This window comes from Mirounga angustirostris, unplaced genomic scaffold (genome assembly GCF_029215605.1).
Source record: "Mirounga angustirostris isolate CCGP_5_RB_7025 unplaced genomic scaffold, mMirAng1.0.hap1 SCAF_7, whole genome shotgun sequence".
NCBI classification, from domain to species: domain Eukaryota; kingdom Metazoa; phylum Chordata; class Mammalia; order Carnivora; family Phocidae; genus Mirounga; species Mirounga angustirostris.
In genome coordinates this window covers 15,411,010-15,432,928 of record NW_026991715.1, presented here as the reverse complement: position 1 = coordinate 15,432,928, position 21,919 = coordinate 15,411,010, and the positions used below count along the sequence as shown (strand labels likewise).

The following is a 21,919-nucleotide window of genomic DNA, read 5'->3' as shown; positions in this document are numbered from 1 at the left end:
AGGTCTCTGTGCCTTACTAAGTACAGGCAAAAATTCAATGGGATATCAGGTCTTGCAAGGGTCACAGGAAAGAAAGGAGGTATTGACAGGTGTGCATGCACATGCACATATAGGTTAAACTAATACCTAGTTCAGGGCATAGTAATCTATTACCACACTCTCTTTTCCACAAAGATGTTGGATACAGTTAGAGAAATGTTTGAGGCCTCACGGTATATCCTCTCAATAAAGCGGTTAAAAACAAAAAGGAAACCAGAGGAGATACAGAGAAGGTACCAGATTAGGGAGTGAAATATGAAAAATTCCACACAAATGGCAATATGGGGAATGACTAAGAGACGAAAGAATAGGACACCTAACAAAGAGAAGGAAAGATGTACAACTCTGTCACTTAAAGACATCTAAGATGGAGGTAAAGTATCCTTTCACATGGCTCTCCTCTGAGGTGTCAATCGTAGCTGACCCATGGCTAGACATCTGCAGGCCAAGGACTATCTAATATTACTAAAATCTTCAGAGGCAAAAGTCCTATAGCTATTTAAAGTGAGAAGAGCAGTCAATGTCAAAATGACATTCTCTTAATACACAGACAAAACGACTAAATCGCTGACCTAGGCATGTATTTGCTTGTTTTACGCCAGGAAAATCCATTTACAGCTCGAGGATGGGCCAGATATACAAAGGAAAAGTCCATTTCTCCTTGGGATTGTTTTTCTGAACTTTTATCCGGAGAGGTAACAGCTGTCCGCCAGTTTTCTACATTATACCATACCTTTAAAAGACAGTCATCCTAATAAAAAAAAAAAAAGAAAAATATCCACATCAGAATTAAATTAAAGATTGTCAAACAGCAAAGGTAAGAATTTTCTCCGCAATCACAGAAATTTAGGGATGGGAGGAATGGTGGGGCACGGAGGAAATGAGAAGAAAATCTCTAATTCTGATACTTTTCTATCAGCATTCCATAATTGTGCTTTGAGAAATAAAGTGTGTGAATGTATACTTTGCAAGGAACGGATCAAGGAAAATGCTAGTTACCATACAGTATCTAAATGGAGTCACTGAGAAGACTGATAGATGAAGGGTTCGTCTTCCCACTTAGCCAAATATCAAACAAGAAAGCATTACCACCAGCAGCCTTATGAAGACTGCTTATCTTTGAAAACAAGAGTTTTCATGAAGTAACAAATGAATGTTCAAAGAAAATGTTGAAGATGATAATAACGAGTTAATAGCTACTACTATATAAAACATTCTAAGTATAATTAAATAATAATTAAAATATAAAATAATAAAAATAATATAATAAAAATATTCTAAGTATAATTAAAACGGCATCTCTTAATTTGGGGAGTGAGGGAAAACAAGGGGACTAGAATGTACCAGGTTCTGCTTTTAAGCTATAATTGCATTCCCATGCTTAACGTCAATCTTCTCTCCTAACAAAAACCTCCCTGAGGATTTAGGGTATCTCGCATCCTCCCTCTACAAAAAGCTACGATCCATGAGAACAATTAACTTCATTCAATCAGTTGTAAGTGAGCCATTTGGTGAACCAATGACTACAAATAAATAATTTCAAGGAAATATACTGTTCTGACATCAGCAGGTAAAAACATGAAAATGGTTACAAATGTCCTCCTAGAAAGTCTGTAAATTCTTCTATTTGCTCAAAAAGATTAACCACTTGACCAAAATCAAAAAGCTGGTAAATGGCAGATTTATATCCAGATATACCTTTAAGTCTATGTTTCAATTATACCATATTGCCTTTTAACACAATAATATTTAGCCAATTTTTGCTATTTAACATTTTAATAGAAAATATTTTCAATGTAGATAAATTAAAAGAATGAAGCCAATTCATGTTTTTGATGTGTCAAAATAAACCAACAGCAACAGCATTTTCACAAATTACCTTCCCAGCAGTGGCAAAAAATTCTCCATCTGGTGAAAATTTCATTAAATGAATTTGGGAAGCAGTTCTGTAAATCAAACAGGTAAGAAATAATTTTTAAGGAAAATCAGAGAGAATTCAATATTACTTCTATAAACTATGTTCAGCAACTTGCTTCAAATAATGGAAAATTTTGTGATAACACCAGTTTCAAATTCAATTTTAAGTGTATCTCTAAATATACAATGAAAAGTGTAAATGTTTAAGTTAAATATAAAAATTATTTTTATGTGAAATTATCTATGTATAAGAATCATGCAAGAATGACTGGTATCATCAGTCTTTTTTTTTTTTTTTTTAAGATTTTTTTTATTTATTTGACAGAGACAGAGATAGCGAGAGCAGGAACACAAGCAGGGGGAGTGGGAGAGGGAGAAGCCCGATGCGGGGCTCGATCCCAGGACCCTGGGATCATGACCCGAGCCGAAGGCAGACCCTCAACGACTGAGCCACCCAGGCGCCCGGTATCATCAGTCTTTAAAGCTTAGGTAACAAAGAATCACAGCTCTCACTGCCTTAGAATATGAGAAAGGTTTCATTTTTCAGTTTGGAAATCTAATTTCCAAAGCCCTGAGATATCTATACTCTAACATACATTTTCATGGACAATAAATCAAGATTTTGAAATGAATTCTCCCTTAAGGTAGCATTTACCTAATTAAGGATTATGTGTGGGTTACTGGGGACTTGCCAGCAGGCTGGAGCCAGCCTGTCAGCTTGACCTATACCCTTGGTGCACACATGCCTTTTTCTTCTTCAAGGAGCTTTGGCTCTTGTCCCTTCATTGCCTTCCTATCTGGCTACCCGTATATGCTGATCTCAAGACCACCTACACTATCGCTGCTTTCCATTTCGTGCTGAGATAAATTCGTTTTAAATTTATTTGTAAAGGAGGCCAAAGAGGAATTCTGTCACAGTTCATTCCAAATTAAAATAACTTCTAGGAAACAAACTGAGGGCTGCTGGAGGAGAGATGGGTCGGGGGATGGGATAACTGGGGGATGGGCATTAAGGAGGGCACTTGATGGAATGAGCACTGGGTGTTACAGGCAACTGATGAATCACTAAACTCTACCTCTGCAACTAATTAAAAAAATAACTTATCTTCTTGATTTTAAATGCAATAAATATGTAATAGAAAATATCGATACAGGGCGCCTGGGTGGCTCAGCTGGTTGAGCCACTGCCTTTGGCTCAGGTCATGATCCTGGAGTCCTGGGATCGAGTCCCGCATCGGGCTCCCTGCTCAGCGGGGAGTCTGCTTCTCCCTCTGACCCTCCCCCCTCTCATGTGCTTTCTCTCTCTCATTCTCTCTCTCAAATAAATAAATAAAATCTTTAAAAAAAAATATCGATACAAAGGTATGAAAAGAAGAAAATGAAATCATCAGTTTCACCTACACCACAACATCCATTCCCAGGCAAAACCACTGCTAACATTTTAACACACAGACTTCCAGACCTGGCTCTCCACCCTCCCTTCTCTATCTACTTTCTGTGGTAGGATATAGGGGAGGAGAGGACGGAAAGCGAGGTCATATTTACAATTTGCTTTGTAATATTTATTTTAAAGTATGTAACGAACATGTTTGCATATCAAGTATCTGGGTCTGTATTATTTTACTGGCTATGCTATTCCATTACAGATATATGCAATGCCTTAAAATAATTTAACTACTCACTGCTATTTTCTCATTTTTGCTGCTACAAAAAAAGTGGTGCGGTGAACATCCTTGTATATGCATTTTTATGCATCTGCTTAATTCTAAGGATATTCTTTTTTTTTTTTTTTAAGATTTTATTTATTTATTTGAGAGAGACAATGAGATAGAGCGAGCATGAGACGGGGGAGGGTCAGAGGGAGAAGCAGACTCCCTGACGAGCAGGGAGCCTGATGCGGGGCTCGATCCCCGGGACTCCTGGATCATGACCTGAGCCGAAGGCAGTCGCTTAACCAACTGAGCCACCCAGGCACCCCAATTCTAAGGATATTCTTAAAACAAATACTTAAAAGTGCCTGATCTCCATGACAATCCTTTCCATGACCATGACCTCTGTCTCCAGGTCTTCTCAAAACAGCAGCTAAGGCAGGTCCTTTTAAAGGGGAAATCAGTCCTCAGTGCTCCCTCAGCTCAAAATCCTCAAAAGCTTCCCAACTCGGAATAAAAGGCAAACGCTTCACAATAACCTCTCAGCGACCTTTACTCCAGCCACAAGCTACACACACCCTGCACACCCTGACGGGAGAGTCTGTGCTTGAGGTTCCTTCTGCCTACAACATCCTTCTCCCAGAGATCCCCGCACATGGCTTGCTCCCTCACTTCCTTCAAGTCTACACTCAGAAGTCACCTCTACTCTTCTTCCCCTTACCGTACTTACTTTTCTCTAGCATACTACTGATCTTCATCTAACATATACAGAAAGTGTTTTAAGCATCACAACAGGAATGTGATCAAACCCGATGTTTAAATGTGTTCCGATTCGTGTAACCATCAGCTGCTCCTAAACTGAAACCCGAGGGCCATGGCTTTTCTGCTTAATTAACCATCTCAAATAAATAGTATGTCTAGTCCAAGTTACTACTGTGGACTCTGATCTTGATTTAACTTAAGATTCTTCCCCTCTCCCAAATGCATGAAACACATTTCAAATTCTCAGTTTGCCCAGAAGCCCTGCGGTGAAGGCTATATAACACTTTGCTGCTTCCTCTCTACAAGCTTACACGAAAGGCTCCAGAGCAAAGACAACTCTTGCTAAGAATTTTCTTTGCAAAATCCTATCCCCTCTCTATATGTTAACCCTTTTTAAAACCCATATGATCTAGCTGAGAGATGCAAAATACATGGAACCGGCTGCTCTGAAACCTCCTTTCTAAACTCTCTACCAGGTCTGCCCTACTCTCACTTTGGTATCCAATGTATTTTATTACTGTTTCATATAAAACTGACTCAGGAAGAATGGCATTTAACATTGTCATACAGGTTTACTGGTTTATAGTCTCTCTATCCCTGCCTGGTCAATGCTATATTCTAAGCACTTTTACCACTGCCTGAAACATGATAAACATTCAGCAAATATTTGCTGCATGAACGAATGAATCTTGGAGTTAGTAACTCAAGGGTATAAAAAAAAATTAAGTCTGTCGATTCATACTTCCAAATTGCTCTACAGAAAAATACCAATTGCATTCCCTTATTAACAGAATATAAAAGTACCTCACTCGCTAATAATGGATATTATTCATCCTATTATTTCTGGATATTTTGCACTTCTTGATTTTGAGTGAGGTCCATCAACTCTTAGTTAATTTGCTATTATTCATATGTACTATCATTTACAATTTTTCTCTTCATTGTCCATTTTTGTTTACGATGTTTTTTTTCTAGTTAATTTTTAAGACCTCCTTTTAAAAAAGGCATGAACTCCAAATTGCAAATATTTCCCAACTTTTTAGTTTCCCTGCTTTACAGAAATTTTTATTGATATGGTCACAACTATTGATGTTTTCCTTTCCCTTCCTTTCAGTTTCTAGTTCTGGCATTGTACCTAGAAAGTCTTTCCCTAATCTAAGGCAGCATTTTTCATGCAGTAGTGATAGAACATAAACCAAATGTTAAATTTCCTAGTAGCCACATTTTTAAAAAGTAAAAAGAAACAGGTGAAATTATTTTATTTAAGGGGAGCCTGGGTGGCTCAATTGGTTAAGCGTCTGCCTCCGGCTCAGGTCATGATCCTGGAGTCCTGGGGATCCAGCCCAGAGCCTGTGCTCAGTGAGGGAGCCTGCTTCTCCCTCTCGCTCTGCACGCGCTCGCCTCTCTCGATCACTCTCTGTCAAATAAATAAAATCTTAAAAAAATAATAAATTATTTTACTTAAGCTAATATACCAAAAATATTACCATTTCAACATATAATCAATTAAAAAAATAACTATATTTTAAATTGTTTTCCTTTGTGTTAAGTTTTTGAAACCCAGTGTGTGTTGTATACTATGGCACATCTTAATTCAGACCAGCCACATTTCAAGTGCTCAAAAGTGGTATGTCACCAGTTGCTACCATGATGGACACTGCAATTCTAAATTACGAAAATTTACCTGTATTTTCTCCTAGTTATTTGTTTCATTGTATAGAAATTCAATGTTTCCTTCTTTTGACACTTATTGTGGTGTCAGGTATGAAACGGACTCTAATTTCATTTTCTTCTCCACAGAGATACCAAGTTTGCCCCATGATGTAAAATGACACCTTATATACGGAATCTCCCTGTGTAACTGTGTCTAATCCTGGACCCTAATCTGTTCCTACATCAAGAACTAACTGCTTGACCAGCTCTAGCTTTAGAACTCATTTTACTATGCTATCTTCATTTTTTTATTTCTTTCAGTTTCCCTGATTTTCCCATATTTAACCTTTTAAAAGAAATTTAAAACCATGCTCAAAAGTAGAAATTCCAATGGAATTTTGACAAGGATTATGTTCAATCTATAAAGTAACGGGAAAAATACACTTCTTCACAAAAGAAAAACTTCTAGTCAAAAGCATGGAAAGTGTCTCTGTCTCCTTTTGTGTAATTCAGCAAGTTTCTATTTAATGATAATCATACAGGTTTAACAAGTTTCTTATGTATCCTTCCAGGTGTTTTATTCAACAATTAAAAAAATTGCATCTGTAGAACATGGGAAATAGTGCATCCTCTGTATATAAGAAAAGACCTATCACAGAATAAAAAATTAATACTTCCATGTTAGTGTAGTTTTACACAAACTAAAAGGCATTTATAATAAAACCCACCAGGAACAGGTTTGTCACTTTAATCCCCTAATTAATTGCTTACTTGCAATGCCAAATGCATCTCCAGTCCCCCAAATTAAGATCTGTTTTATCTGGATTTTCATCTTCAGATGGTTTCTCCAAGTTAGCATTGGACCACAGTTGCAAACAGCTAGAACCAGTTAAAAGACGATTGCCTAAAAATATATATATATTATTCACCATTATTTAGGTATTTAATTAGTGAGTTAAGGCACATGGTCAAGAGAGTTTCATATAATACTATAAAAATAACACAACTTCTAAGAAAAGTTAAATAACAAAAGATTTGGGGGAGAGGGAAGGAGGCTGTATTTTAATTTTGTTGGAGCAGCTTGGGAAAAAAGGGAATAGGTCATATAATCTCTGCTTTAACAAACATTTAATGAGCATCTTCTTTGTACCACGCACTGCACTAGCCACTGGGAGGGATACAATGACAAATGAAGTGCTGTCCTTTTTCATGATGACTTCACATTCTGGTAGAGACATGTAAAGAGAGACGTGAAGTCATGAAAGTTCAAATATATCCCCAAGAATGATTCATAATCTGGTTTATGGCTACAGAATAAAGTGCACAGTAGACTTGGAAAAAGAAGTAAGGTTGGAAAAGTTTCTGGGGTCAGACTATAAAGCATTTTTGAAGTTTATAAGGAATTTGGGCTCTGTTATAGATAGTTGGGAGCTTTAAGTGTGTGGGGGTTACATAAGTGGATCTGTATTTTAGAACAAGGGGTCTGAACTGGGGTGGGGGGATATCAAAAGATGGACCTGAAGAGGCCTGTAAACCTCCCTCTGCTGAGATAATATGCAAAAGTTATCTGTATAGCATGTACATTTTTCTAGAGAGGTAACCCAAAATTTTCACCATGCTTTCAAAGGCTCCAGTACACAAAGAAAGGTAAAGATTCTTTTTTAAAAATTAAGACTAGAGATAGATGAGATTAGGGAAAACAAAAACACAGGGAAACCTGGTTAACTGACTATAACACACAAAGGAAATCATGAGGATCTGAATCAAATATGAAAATAAGAAGCAAGAATTTGAAAGCCATTTCAAAAGCAGAATTTTCAAGGCTTGACACCAACTAAAAAACAGGAGATACAAGAGGCTTCAAGGACAGATTTCAACTTATGACTTGGGTAACTGAGGAGAAGGCTGTGTTGTCATCCCAACAAAAACAAGAAAGGAAGAGACATATCTGTGGTCAAAAAGTTCAAAGTAAGTAAGGCATTCGCTTTGGCAATTAAGGCCTGTGGATTTATGTCTCTCTGGAAAGATCACTTTATTTCAAAAGTGGGTCGGTGACAAAACACAAATGTAGATCAGAAATCCCTGTGTCTAAATCCCAAATAAGTCACTTAATTAGTCATGTGAATTTGATCTGGAACAAACTCTGAGCCTCCATTTTCTTCTCATCTATAAAATCAGAAGTGTGTATAGAGTTGCTGTAATGATTAGCTATAATATGTATTACCCATCTAGCACAGGCTAGGCACTTAGCAGAAGCTCAATAAATAGTAGCAACTCGACAGAAAGTCTCATGAACAGCTAGAAAGCACCAATGAGACATTCCATTTACATTCGGTTATTATTACACTGTTTAGCATAATGACACAAGTTTTTTTAACTTGAGATATAACTTACATATAACATGGTATTCATTTCAGGTGTACAACATAATGATCTGATTTTGCATATACTGCAAAAAGGTCAGCACAGTAAAATCTAGTTAACATCCATCACCACACACTGGTTACAACTTTTTTTCTTGTGATGCAAGAACTTTTAAGATCTATTCTCTTAGCAACTTTCAAATATACAATTAAGTATTGTTAACTATGGTCACCATGCTGTACATTACATCCACAGGACTTATTTATTTTATAACTGGAATTTTGTGCCTTTTAACCCCCATTCTTCATGTATTTCATCCACTCCTCATTCCTGCCTCTGGCAACTGCCAATCTCACCGCTGTATTCATGAGTTTGGTTTTTACAAATTTTCTTTAACATAAACTGAAGCTGAACTTAAGGTATACCATGAAGGATTAAGAAATTAATACAGAATACAAAATGATTAATCCCAGTTATGAAATGATACAAAAATAGCTAACGTATGGTACAGTATATTGACTTGAACACAAAGGGCAGAGGTATGAATAATAAAGTAGGGAAACAAAGCATAAAAAGTCTTAAAGAGAAAAATCTTATGATTTAAGCCAGATGCGGTAGTGGATCAGGAGCAAACACAAAGGCACTAGAGTCAATTTAGTAGCATCATCTGAAAAAATTTCTTTATATCCCAATACCTGGCACATAGTTAAGTATCGATCAAAACCAAAATACTAATACTTCACTTAAAATATTTAAAATCTGTTTATAAATAATTGAAGTTCACTTGCAAAAATAATATACTAATTGCTTCCAAATATTTATTACAATAACCCATTTCTTAACCAAACCATTAAATTTTAAACTTTTTGATTATTGAAAGAAAAATAATAAACTTTTATGTGAATTTTAACTTAGTCATAATAAAGAGAGAATGGTCATGAGCTGTTGTCAAGTCACTACTAGATAGTTAGGAAAATAGGTAATTATCTTTTGATATAACTCTGTAATGATGACAGAGGAATTTAACATTAATATTATCCTCCAAAGCATTATTACTGATAGACCAAAGGTACAAAATTTCCAAGCAACTATTATGTTATTATTAAAGAAATACCATTTAATTCTAACATGAAATGTTTTTATTACAGTTATAAATATGACACTTCAAATAGCTAGTTCACTTGCTAACACTATGTTTTTTTAAATAGGGCTCTTAATCATTTACCAAGGACTTTCAAATACACTGACATATCTGATCATTAAAAACAGCTTGTGAAATAGATATTACCTTAATTTACAAGTGAATTAACCATTCTTGATCTGTTAAGTAATTTCTTCATGATCATAAAACTTATAGTCAAATATATGAACACCTATTGAAAGCCTAATATAATGGCCCCTCAAAGATAAAGAAAATGCTGAATAAACTAGAATCTCAGCCCTTGTCTAATAAAAAATTTAAACCATGTAAACAAATAATTACAATAGAATGTTGTGCTATAACAGAATAACATGTATCATCCAAATAGGAACTTTTTTGAGAGCAGAAGGTGACACTATTAATAATCAATGGAGAAACAGGCATTATCTGGGACATAAGTCTCACTATCTAGTAGAGTTATACATAAACTGCTGTACTAAACTACATGCTAAATTTGAACCCATGTCTGATCTCTTTCCACTGTATGCATAAAATATACATGTACGTCACCGGCTAGGAGGCATCAATCGTACATCCTTACATAAGAAAAAACATTTTAAAACACTGATTTTTTTTAAAAAGTATCTCAAAGATAATCTTTTATCTTCTAAAATAATTTCCAAGGGTTCTGAACTTTGTTTTCTAAATATTTTTTTCTCAGCCAGTTCATCTACTATATTAAGATGCAAGCTATCTTATCCAAACTATGGCTTCTATGTTTCAAAGATAACTTCTTGTATTCTAGAAATTTCTATCTTTTGGGGCGCCTGGGTGGCTCAGTCGTTAAGCGGCTGCCTTCGGCTCAGGTCATGATCCCAGGGTCCTGGGATCGAGTCCCACACTGGGCTCCCTGCTCCGCGGGAAGCCTGCTTCTCCCTCTCCCACTCCCCCTGCTTGTGTTCCTGCTCTCGCTATCTCTGTCTCTGTCAAATAAATAAATAAAATCTTTAAAAAAAAAAAAAGAAATTTCTATATTTTGGTTATTGCTATACGCTATGTAAGCCTGTCAAATTCCACATGTCCAAACAAAACCTATGTTCCACTATCTGTAACTCCTACATATCACACTTCCTCTTGTGATCACAGATATTCTCAAAATACTCTAAAATCCAACTGTCAAGTAATGTCAATTCTATCGCCTAAATGCATTTCATATCTCTGCACTCCTTTCATTAGTCATTCAACATTAATTAAGCACCTATTACATTAAAGGTCCTCAAATAAATTCTTATTTCTCATTCAGATTACTGTGAATGCATACTGTGCAAAGGTAATTATAATTATAAATTTTATCCTCCTGTTCCTTCCAACTTACTGCTACCAGAAAAATCGTACAAAACCATAAATCTTAGCTTATCACGAGCCACTTTCAAAACCTATAATATTTTTCTGGATAGTCAAAAAGAATTAAATTCAAATACCTTAGCATAACTTTAAAGGCCTTCCATAATATGCAGCAGTCTTATCTCCTTATCACCAGACTCACTCCAGCCTCAATGAAGTCCTAAGCGTTAAGAGAATGTACCTTATGCTTTCTTTCTCTGTGCCTTTGCTCACTGCAGTAGATTAGTAAAAATGGCTTTGGGATTTTTTTTTTAGTGCAGAAATATGTAAGTGATATATACACACATTATCTCTTCTTAGAATTCACTTCTTTTTCTCTCCTCCCATCTATCCCCATTCTCAATGTTAACATCTACCTAACTGCAGGTCAAAAAGCTCCTCTTCAATGAAACTTTGATTCTCCAGAGAGAATTAAAGTCTCTTTCCCAAAACAATAGGTATTGCAGTCAATATTTGTCTTCATTTCAGTATAAGCTCTAAAAGAACATGATGTTTTACTTATTTTTTATTCCCCACAATCTCACACAAAGCAGAACTGAAATACAGGAAAGTAATAAAAGAAACAGCCTAGTCAAGTGATATTTCATTTCAGTTAATCCATTTCTTACCTGCAGGATCCCAAGTTATGTTGTGTGCTATTGATTCCAGAAAAAATTGGCCACTTTTCTGCCATTGACTATATAATTCCTAAAATTAAAGTAAAAAACTCATTTAGTCAATTATTATTGGCAGCTTTTCTATATCAAATACATACATTCATGCTTATTCTTCTTAGTAATACATGAAGCCATTTTTTTGAGGTACAAGTGACCATGCAGTCATTTTTAATGGGGAACAAAATGTTCAGTTTAGTTGAGAATAATAAGAAATATGTGATGGAAGAGATTAGTGAGAGAATGAATACCCATTCCTGGAGGTCCAAAAGTCTGTCTCAACACAAACATCCAGTAAGTATATGCCACTTTGGACAACATTCTCGTTAACCTCAGATTTTAAAAATTACGATTACCTTATATTATTATAGTTACAAAGGTTTAATTCTAAATGTGTCTGTGTCCGTGCTATCTGAGGCTTCCTTCTCTTTTAATGTTTCATCCTCACCTGAGATCAAAAAGTACGTATGAAAACTCAGATTACAAAATGTAATACTTCCATATTATATAATTTAAGATTTTTCATTCGTTAAAGCAACATTTTTTCAAAAGTTTTTACCTGTAAACCAGTAAGAAATATATGTTGCGAGGGGACCCAAAACATACACACACATAATAAATGCGATCTAAGTTTACCCTTACTACATGTGATGCACTCTATCATTTTCATTTTACTTCCTTTTCTTTTAAATTCAGGCTGTGGCCTACTAAGTTGATTTCACTAACCTCTAAAAGACTGAGACCCATAAACAACCTTTTAATGTAATGTTTCTCATACTTTAGTACAATAACCTGAGATGTTTTGGATATGTTCTGAGGCACGTATTCAAAAGTTCAAGCTCAAAAAACCCAGAATGAGGAATTGTACTTTAAATGAACACCCCAGGTGATTCTGATACAGGTGGTCTGCAGAATATGCTTTTATGAAACACTGCCTTGCAGGAATGGCTCTTAATCATAGTGTACAACAGAACCCTCTCCAGAACTAGACATAGAAGTGCCTAGTCACAACCCCACACCTACAGATACAGAAATTCCCAAGGCAGGATCTGGACACATGGTCCAACCAGTGATTCTGAAGTGTTCCTCTCATAAAGAATCACCACCTTAAAAGAATATTCTAGAATGTATACAGGAAAGGAAATAGTGTCTTTTTTATGAGAATCTACAGATTCTCTGGGTAGACCCAGAAATTACAGATTCTGTGTACCTTCCAAGTCCATTTTTCCATTTGATCCAGTTTTCCCCTTATTCATCAAGCTTTTTTTTGTTTAACCCTTTCTGCAAAGTCAGTGCTGCCTACTAATAAACCAGCCTCTTCTCACTCACTTTTTAGCATTACATTAAACAATTTTATTTAGTACATGAGAAAATGGGCAAAAACCAAACCTCTTTTTTAAAAGTCAGCTACCTCATTCAATAAATATTTTTAAGTACTATTTGAAATACATCATTCTGAGCACAGCAATCACTTATTTCTACTACTATCAATTACAAATTCATAGGTTATCAGGACCTCTAATATTGGATTCATTAGGTAATACACAACACAAATATAAATCAGGGGAGGGCTGTGGACTCTCTTTCCATGAAATTTTAAAATGAGCATTAGTTAACCTAGAGAAAATGTTTTCATTTACATAAGGTAGGGAAAAGAATGCTCACACTCAGGAATCAATACAGCTGGTTTTACTTAGTTCTGTGGCTCATCAGCTATTCCGATGGTCAACCAACTAATTTTCTTTGGGTCTCTGCTGTCTTATTTATAAAAACAAAAACAAAAACAAAAACAGCTGTCATACTAAAACAGAGGGAATTTGTAAGATACTAATGAGCTAAGTGAAAATGAAATGAAAAATATTAAAAGATATAAAGATATGTATATTATTAAAACATAATTATTTATAGTGAACATACTTCTGCACAGTTTTTGACATCATGTCATTGTTCCAGTATTCCCATGAAGAATGAATAGCTATTAACCAATTTCAGAATTGAGCAAAGGGCCTCGTAAGACTAACTGGCTTAGGATCAAATGGCTAGAAAGCAGCAGAGAAAGAAAGAAAGCAGTCCTATGGCTCCTAAGATAACGTTCTTAAGACCATACTACGCTGATCCTCTTTCTTATGGTTTAAATCACCAGTTTAACCTTCAGTAGAAATGGGTAAAATAACCTGATCTATTATATTTAGAGCATTAAAGCACCCAAGAAATCTAGTATTTATAAACTATTGTTTTAACCAGCTTTCAGAACTAATTCTGAATATAGTTTCTTCATAAAGAAAAACACTTATTGACCTGTTAACAGTTATATTACATGATACAATAAGGGCCAAAAAAAAAAAAGTCCTGAAGGTACATTAAGACTCTGCAATTAAAACATGTAATTTTAAGAACAAAATACTTAAGAAAAAGCATAACAACTATATAAAAGTAGATAATAAAAACCGAAAACAAAGTGCCACCCTTCACTAGATAATGGTGTTTGCCATTAGCAATAATTAACTACTGAACTTAAGGTTGTGACTCTTCAAATACTTATTATAAAAGAAAAATGTCAGACAAAAAAAACACATATAATTCATCAACACAATTTGATTTACTTCTGTTTCAATCTAAGATTTAAAACATATTTTAAATATGGAAGTGGCATTTAACATCTATCTTTTAATCATGGTATAATTTATACAATTTATCTGATGATCACTCTGATTTTGTACTCTTAAAAATAGTGTCTTTTAATACTCAAGACATTTCAATTCCTAAAAGAAAAATGATAAATTACTGACCAAATTTTTCTTTTGCTTCGGTAGGTTAACTGGTTCAAAAACAGAGATAGCATTTCCATAGGATGCTGCAATCTTATAAAAAGAAAAAAGAAAGAAAACTTATGGATATGTTAACTTACTTATGAATCAAAAGAGCAAAAGAAATTAATAGTACAACTTAAAATAAGCCCCCCACACACAATTTCATTTATATTTGAGAATATCATTTTTAAGAGACCACCATACCTGAGTCAGAATTCCAGTACTATCACTTACTCAGTAACCAGCAAGTTAATCTCTCTATACCTTAGCGTCTCTATCTATATTTATAATATGCATAATACTATAATCCTAATGGAATCAGTTTGAGGATTAAAACAAAAACTGTAAAGCATCTATATATAATTACCTATAAGATACATGGTAAATATTAATTCCCTTCATCATAGAAAAAAATGTATTGTTATATTCCTTGTCAAGTGGAAATTAGATAGGACTTAATCCATTTCTAGCTTATCTGTCTTCAAAGTTGACAATTCTGTCACCGTGTATTTAGCTTTTTAAAAATAAAACTTAGATCTATTCCTTTGTGAATGCTCTAAGAAATTTTTTTTTCAGTACTCTATTTTATCTGAGTATCTTTAAAATTTACTCTTTCAATCAATGGCTCTGTTTTATAAGGTGGCTACTATTAATAGCTTGGGTGAGCCACAATGAAGAACAAGGAAATATCAGAAATGAAGACTGATAGATACAAAAATGTATAAGGGATAAAAATAAGAGAATATAATCTTGAGAAGAAGGGGGTAAGGAACGAGGATGTAATGGAAAAAACTTTCAATGGCTATTTTTAATTGTTCTGAGAAATCATCTGTATGGAGTCAGTCTGGGAGGGAGTATTTAGTTTGGGCTTTTAAGAGTGGGTCAGACTTCAAAGAGCAGTGAATATTCAATTGTAGAAAAAGGGCATAACACAAGTTATTGAACACAAGTGCAAAGATTAGAAGAAGAGGCAATGTACACCTAGAGGTGACTACCAGCTGAGATGGAACAGAGTGTCCCTTCTAACAGAATGATGTACATATGTCCAAAAAGGCAGATCTAAGCCAGGTTGTACAGGGTCTCATGCCAAGGTGAACAATTTGAACTTTCCCAAGGTAAAGGGATGCAAAGAATGTTTTTAAGCAAATGAATAAGAGAAATGCAGATGAATTTTCTCATGAAAATTAATTAAGTCCTTCAGAGAAAAAAAACCAGTAATGCTAAAATACTGGATGTCTACGGTATCAGGCAGCACTTCCTTCTTAAAGGCCAACAGAAATCTCTAAGTATCATAACCTGCAAACTTTCTTCCTGATATGGCGAGAAGTCATTTATTTGTATGAATATCTGTGACACAAAGGAAATCTGCCCTTTATGAAAATGACTATAGGGGATGCCTGGGTAGCTCAGTCGGTTAAGTGTCTGCTTTCAGCTCAGGTCATAATCCCAGGGTCCTGGTATGGAGCCCTGCTATGGGTGGCCCTCTCCCTGTTCAGCAGGGAGTCTGCTTCTCCCTCTTCCTCTGCCACTCCCCCTGCTTGTGCTCTCTCTCTCTTTCAAATAAATAAATAAAATCTTTAGAAGAAAAAAAAATGACTATAAACCAAATGACCTGTTTATTTTAATCTGGACTGTCATGTAATCTAGGTTATCATGAAAACATAACTCATATTTAAAGTTATTAAATGGGATTTCCAACATAGCCAGGCTTATGTGAGTGTAGATGTTATAAGCAAGTTTTAATACAATAATGAAGATTACAGAACTATAGAGCTGGATATCAAACAAACATGAAGAGAAGAGGGTTCCTGGAAGTCTCAAGGATTTTCAACATTCCATAATAAAAATCATTTTTGTAATATAGTGAGAATTAAAGATGTGAACAAAAGAAAGACAGATGAGAGACACTTGTAACTGTAAAGGGAAGGGACACAGGAGTAATATAGTAGTCCAAAAAACAGGTAAAGATGGTAAGAGCCAAAACTCATTTTACCATAAGTACCACCAAACTAGGTACTAAGAGGTAACTTCTCAGACTGGCAGGTTCATTAGAAATGATTAGATTAAAAAAAAAAAAAAAGATTGGGCCCATTTGATTCCTCACACAAAATGTTCCAGTGCAATCATATAGTGCAGTAATATATTTAAATACCCAGCAAAAAATTAAGTAAATTTGCAAAGTTGAGCCCAGTCTAGCTACAAGCATGCCCAGGCCTGGCTACCCGTGTCTCCATGGTGCTATATGCAGCTTTACACTATGCTGCCTACTAGCCATGACTCTACCAATTCTGCTACTACACAGAACTGTACTTCACCTGATACAGAATCACAGCCTGATTCTGTTGTTGTTGTTGCTGTTCTACTTTCAAGGTTACTTGTTACTTTTTATATGCAAATAAAAGTCCAAACAAAATTTTTCATTTTTCTTATAGACTTGGAATAAATTAATTTTACAGACTTGGAATAAATTAATAAAAAACTATGCACTTTAGAAGAGCTGGACTCCATTTCAGTACAAAGTTTATCCAGAAATTACAAGGAGATACCTGTACAGAGAAAGAATGACTCTAACAAATGATTTCTCTTCAGTAGTTTATTTGCAAATAGATTGAAGGTTTGTCATTCCTTTTCTTCAATTTTTAAATAAGTAAGCTTTAGACCTGTTCTACAGTTAATACTTCTTTATCAACTCACAGAAAAAGATTATGCTGTATTTTGAAATTATGTAAGAGCAGACTTCCTGACAATCTCTAAGACACATCTGAGAGAGTCAGGAGTTTTGTTCTTTATGGTGCATCTTAGACAGCCAAAGAAATTTGTAGCTACATTGTCCTTGAAACAAAGCAAGCTTCAAATTCAATAGGAAATCCTGACAAAAACCATATTCAAAACAAATCTCACATTACAAGATTACAAACCTTGCCTTGTTGCATTGAGCAGTCTACACATCCTACTTGAATATTTCCATGTTTAGCTCCTGGGATTATCTGTAATCTTTCAAAATCACTTCCCAGTATAACAATGTCACATCCAGATGCATAAGCCTAAAAAAGGGGGGGGGGGATAAAAAAGGAAAAAATAAAATAAAAAGGATAAACTTGTCAAAGTATTTATCAGGTAGAATACTAGCATTAAATATTGTTGTAACTAAGTATTATGTTTTAACAGAGCAATTTTAAGTATCCCTTTTAAAAAAAATGTCTAGTATTTGAGAATATTTCCTTTACCTCTGATGTTCAGTCCCATCAGCAAATTCAGTCAGTCCCATCTGCAAAATATTCACTTCTTCCACCTCCACTAAATGCTACTGCTCTTGTCTAAGCCACCACCATCTCCTTCCACCACTACTATTAATAGTCTGACTGCTTCCATTCTTGCTTCCCTCTAATTCCTTTCCACACACAGTCATACAGTCATGCTTTTTTTTTTTTTTTTTAAGTAGACTCCACATCTAATGTGGGGCTCAAATTCATGACTCCAAGATCAAGAGTTGTATGCTCTACTGACTGAGCCAGCCAGGCACCCCAAAAAGAGTAAACTTTAAAAAATGTTTATTAAAGGGGAGCCTGGGTGGCTCAGACGGTTAAACTTCTGCCTTTGGCTCAAGTCATGATTTCAGGGTCCTGGAATCGAGCCCCACATCAGGCTCCCTGCTCAACGGCGAGTCTGCTTCTCCCTCCCCCCATATGATCTCTCTTGCTCTCAGTCTTTCTAATATAAATAAATATTTTTATTTTTATTTTTTTATTTTTATTTATTTATTTTTTTAAAGATTTTATTTATTTATTTGAGAGCGAGAATGAGAGAGAGAGAGAGAGAGAGCATGAGAGGGGGAGGGTCAGAGGGAGAAGCAGACTCCCTGCCGAGCAGGGAGCCCGATGCGGGACTCGATCCAGGGACTCCAGGATCATGACCTGAGCCGAAGGCAGTCGCTTAACCAACTGAGCCACCCAGGCGCCCCTAAATAAATATTTTTAAAAATGTTTATTAAAGCAAGTAATTTGTCCTGCTTAAACCCCCTGATAGTTTACCTATTGCACTTGGAATAAAATCAACTCCCTACCATGGTTCTATGCCCTTACTGTCCTAATTCTCCAAACTCACCTCAAGCTACTCTTTCCATCCCTCCATTGGCCCTGTCCCTACAATGCCTTTCTTTGTCCTGGGGTGTATCAATCTTTTTCTACCTTACTGTGTTTTATCTACTTCTCTTCTGCCTGGTCTTTGTCTAGCTAGCTTTTTTTCAACATTCAGGTCTTAGTTCCCAACCATGCGCGCGCACACACACAAACATACACACACTCTCTCTCTCTCTCTCTCATTACTTTCCATCACATTACTATTTATTCTTCTTCATAGAAGGTAACACAATTTGTAAGTATCTTGCTTATTATCCATTTTCATTATTGCAAGTTACAAAACAAAACGATAGGGTTCAAGTGTATCTTGCTCTCTGCTCTATCCTCCAATTCTAAATGAAGGGGCTTCTTATAAATATCTATGGAATAAATGAAGTATTTAACTTCAAAAACAGCCACCATAACCAAACAAATAAAAAGGTATAGTTCAAGGCTTGTTGGCAAGCATTTTATAGCTCTTTTTGAACTTCACAATGAGCAGAACTCTTCCAACCAGAATTCTTTTTGTATCCTTTTCCCTAATTTCTTAGATCACAGGAGTTTCTTCGTAGCTGTCTTCCTGGAATTTACTTATATAGGCCACCATGAAGTATGACACTGACAATAAAACATCTATCACAAACTTTTTCCCATCCAAAAATAAGTTCAAAAAAAGTATTAGTAATTATTTACTTTCTCACCACTTTTGCACCTGCACATATACCTTAATGTAGAAAATAATAATTTATACTTCATGACCTTAATTTTTGCCAAAGCCAAAATGTTTCTGTACGTGCCAGCAAAAAATATTTGGAAAGGTATTTGAGAGATCATACAAATAAATCTGCTCACATTACAGACAAGAAAATGAGGCCTAAAATAGGCTGACATAACTTCTTAGCGGCAGAGTGGGCTTCAGAATCTTGATCTCTTTTGATTCTTGATCTAGTGCTGTTTGTATGACACCATAAGGACTTCCCTAGTTAAGTATCCTTGCCAAGAATTTTCCAAAAAGGAATTAGGGACAATCAAGTCTGCTTCTACTGGCGTCATATAGTGGAGAAAATTGGCTCAGTAAACAAACAAACAAAAAATCTCATGATGGTCTGCTCACCTATATAAATATCCACAGTGGGATCACAAGGCTTGTCACAAGACTATGAGCAAGAATAAATTCCAAAAACTAATTTAAGAAAAATTTTCATTTGTAATACTCTAAACATCTTAATATTTTAGAAACTGATTTTTCCCCTCAATATTAAATTCTGATAAAATACCAATAGTCACTGTATCCCAAAACATTGTGTCAAATTATAAATGTTTACAATTTAGATTTCCTACTCATTAAACAAAAAATTTTAGTTCCATTAACTGGAAAAAAAATATATATATATACATATACATATATATTTTTTTTAAACATGTCTTCATAACTTTGCTTTCCTTTTGCCATACCTAAAATTGTCTGCCTACTTTCAGATATTGTATAGCAACTATTTTTGTCAACTACAACTCTAAATTTTCCTGAATTAAGTTCATACTAATCCTGAAGTTCCTCACAAAATTACTGTTTAATACAAGTACTAAACATCTGCAGAGTTGAGAAATGCAGAGTTATCCCAGAAATAAATACAGCCCTACAGAGAGGAAGATACCAACTTATTATACAATGAACCCTTGATCATTCCAAGATTAACCCAGTTCTGAATTACCCTTGTTCTTGTGCTGCAGCTGTATTACACGAGTACGGCCTGTCATTTGACTTTCTCTCAGTGACAGTACTAAAACATACAAAGCTTTCTCTCTCTAGTTTTGGTAAACTTCAAATCAACTGAAAATGACTGATCTTATCTGGAATATCTCTCTTTCAGTCCTCACTTTTTCTTTTAGAGTTATAACTAATGGATGACAATAAACTACTATATGGGAGAAAAAAGGGATAGAACCAACTGTAGTCTACACTTCATGAGCTATCATGCTAGGGGTTAGAATAAAGATCTTCTGGTATTCTTCATTACAGAGCTTAAATTTTTACAGTTTATTTGATTGTATAATTAAACACAGGATGCACTAAAGACTCAAACCATATTTGCATTACGTTCTATTTCTTAATCATTTTTAAAAATTTGTAAATGTATCTCCTTAAAAAGCCTGCTGTGTATAGGAGATTAGCTGAATAAGCTATAGTACATACCTGCAATGGAGTATCATATAGCTGTAAAAATAAGAAGGAAGCCATCTATGACTGGCATGGGTGATTTCTACGGGATACTACTAAGTGAAAAAAAGCAAAGTACAAAAGGACATATATGTCATTTTTTGGATAAGGGACAAGGAAAATAAAACATTCATGGATCTGTTTATTACAATAAAAAACACAGGATGGATGAAACTAGGGAACAATAAAGTTGATTACCTACAAAGGTGGGTAGGATGAAGTGGAAGAGATACAGGAAAAAACGGTATTTGAAAACATATTGACATAATGCATATTCAAAGATTTAAATCAATCAGAGTGGGGGAGGGTATAGTGAAACAAAGGAACTAAGTACATTTCAAATGAATACATACCCACACCAAAAGAAAGAAGGGCCAAAGGAACTAAGTAACTTATGAACACAGAATCTGACCCCATTTTTTCAGTCTTGGGCAGTGAAAAGGAAAAAACTAGTCCACCTCCCATGTTTCTCCTTTACTCTGACACCACCGCATCCACAACACTTGACAACAGATGTGGGGTCTTTTAACCACACCAAACAATTCTGTGACACCAACTAGGTAGCTGACAATTTAACTCAATTCTGACACCATCTACCTGAAGATAGTGTCAGATCCCACAGGTTAAGAGCTCAGTCTTAACTGAGACTGTTCTACACTTCAGATGCTAATCTCAAGTAGTGGGACCCCAGATTAATCATAACTTCATCCAACTTGGTTACAGAATCAGAGGTTCCCATGACCTCCTCTTCCTTGGATTTGATTTTTAGCTAAAACAGCTCACAAAACTCAAATACCAGTTTATTAAAAGATATGATATAGAATACAGAAGAATAACTAGTAAAGAGACATATAGGGCGAGATCTGGGAGGGTCCCAAGCACAGGCTTCTGTCCCCATACAGCTGGGTGTATCACTCTCCGGGTACATGGATATGTTCACCAACCTGGAAGCTCCCAACAGCGCCATACTGCTGGGATTTCATGGAAGCTTCCTCACACAGCCATGATCAATTATTAACTCCATTTCCAATCCCTCTCTAGTCTCTGGAGAATGGGAAGTGGGGCTCAAAATACCAAGCTTCTAAACTTGGCTTGATCTGTCTAGTGACCATCCCAGGAGCCATCCAGGTGCCTACCCAGATTTGCCTCATTAGAACAAAAGCTGCTCCTAATACCCTTATAACTTAGGCG

General features: G+C 35.4%; 1 protein-coding gene across 7 annotated transcripts in view; it reads right to left on the bottom strand.

Moving 5' to 3' along the window:
- DMXL1 (Dmx like 1) overlaps positions 1–21,919 on the bottom strand; it is a 135,680-nt gene that overhangs the window by 101,736 nt on the left and 12,025 nt on the right. For all 7 annotated transcript variants that reach the window (XM_064595807.1, XM_045891422.3, XM_045891433.3 and 4 more), the window contains exons 2-7: positions 17,311–17,436; positions 14,372–14,443; positions 11,538–11,616; positions 6,792–6,924; positions 1,919–1,985; positions 612–790 (exon numbers count right to left, since the gene is read on the bottom strand). In XM_064595807.1, the coding sequence (XP_064451877.1) occupies positions 612–790; positions 1,919–1,985; positions 6,792–6,924; positions 11,538–11,616; positions 14,372–14,443; positions 17,311–17,436 (656 nt within the window). The remainder of the gene's footprint in view (positions 1–611; positions 791–1,918; positions 1,986–6,791; positions 6,925–11,537; positions 11,617–14,371; positions 14,444–17,310; positions 17,437–21,919) is intronic.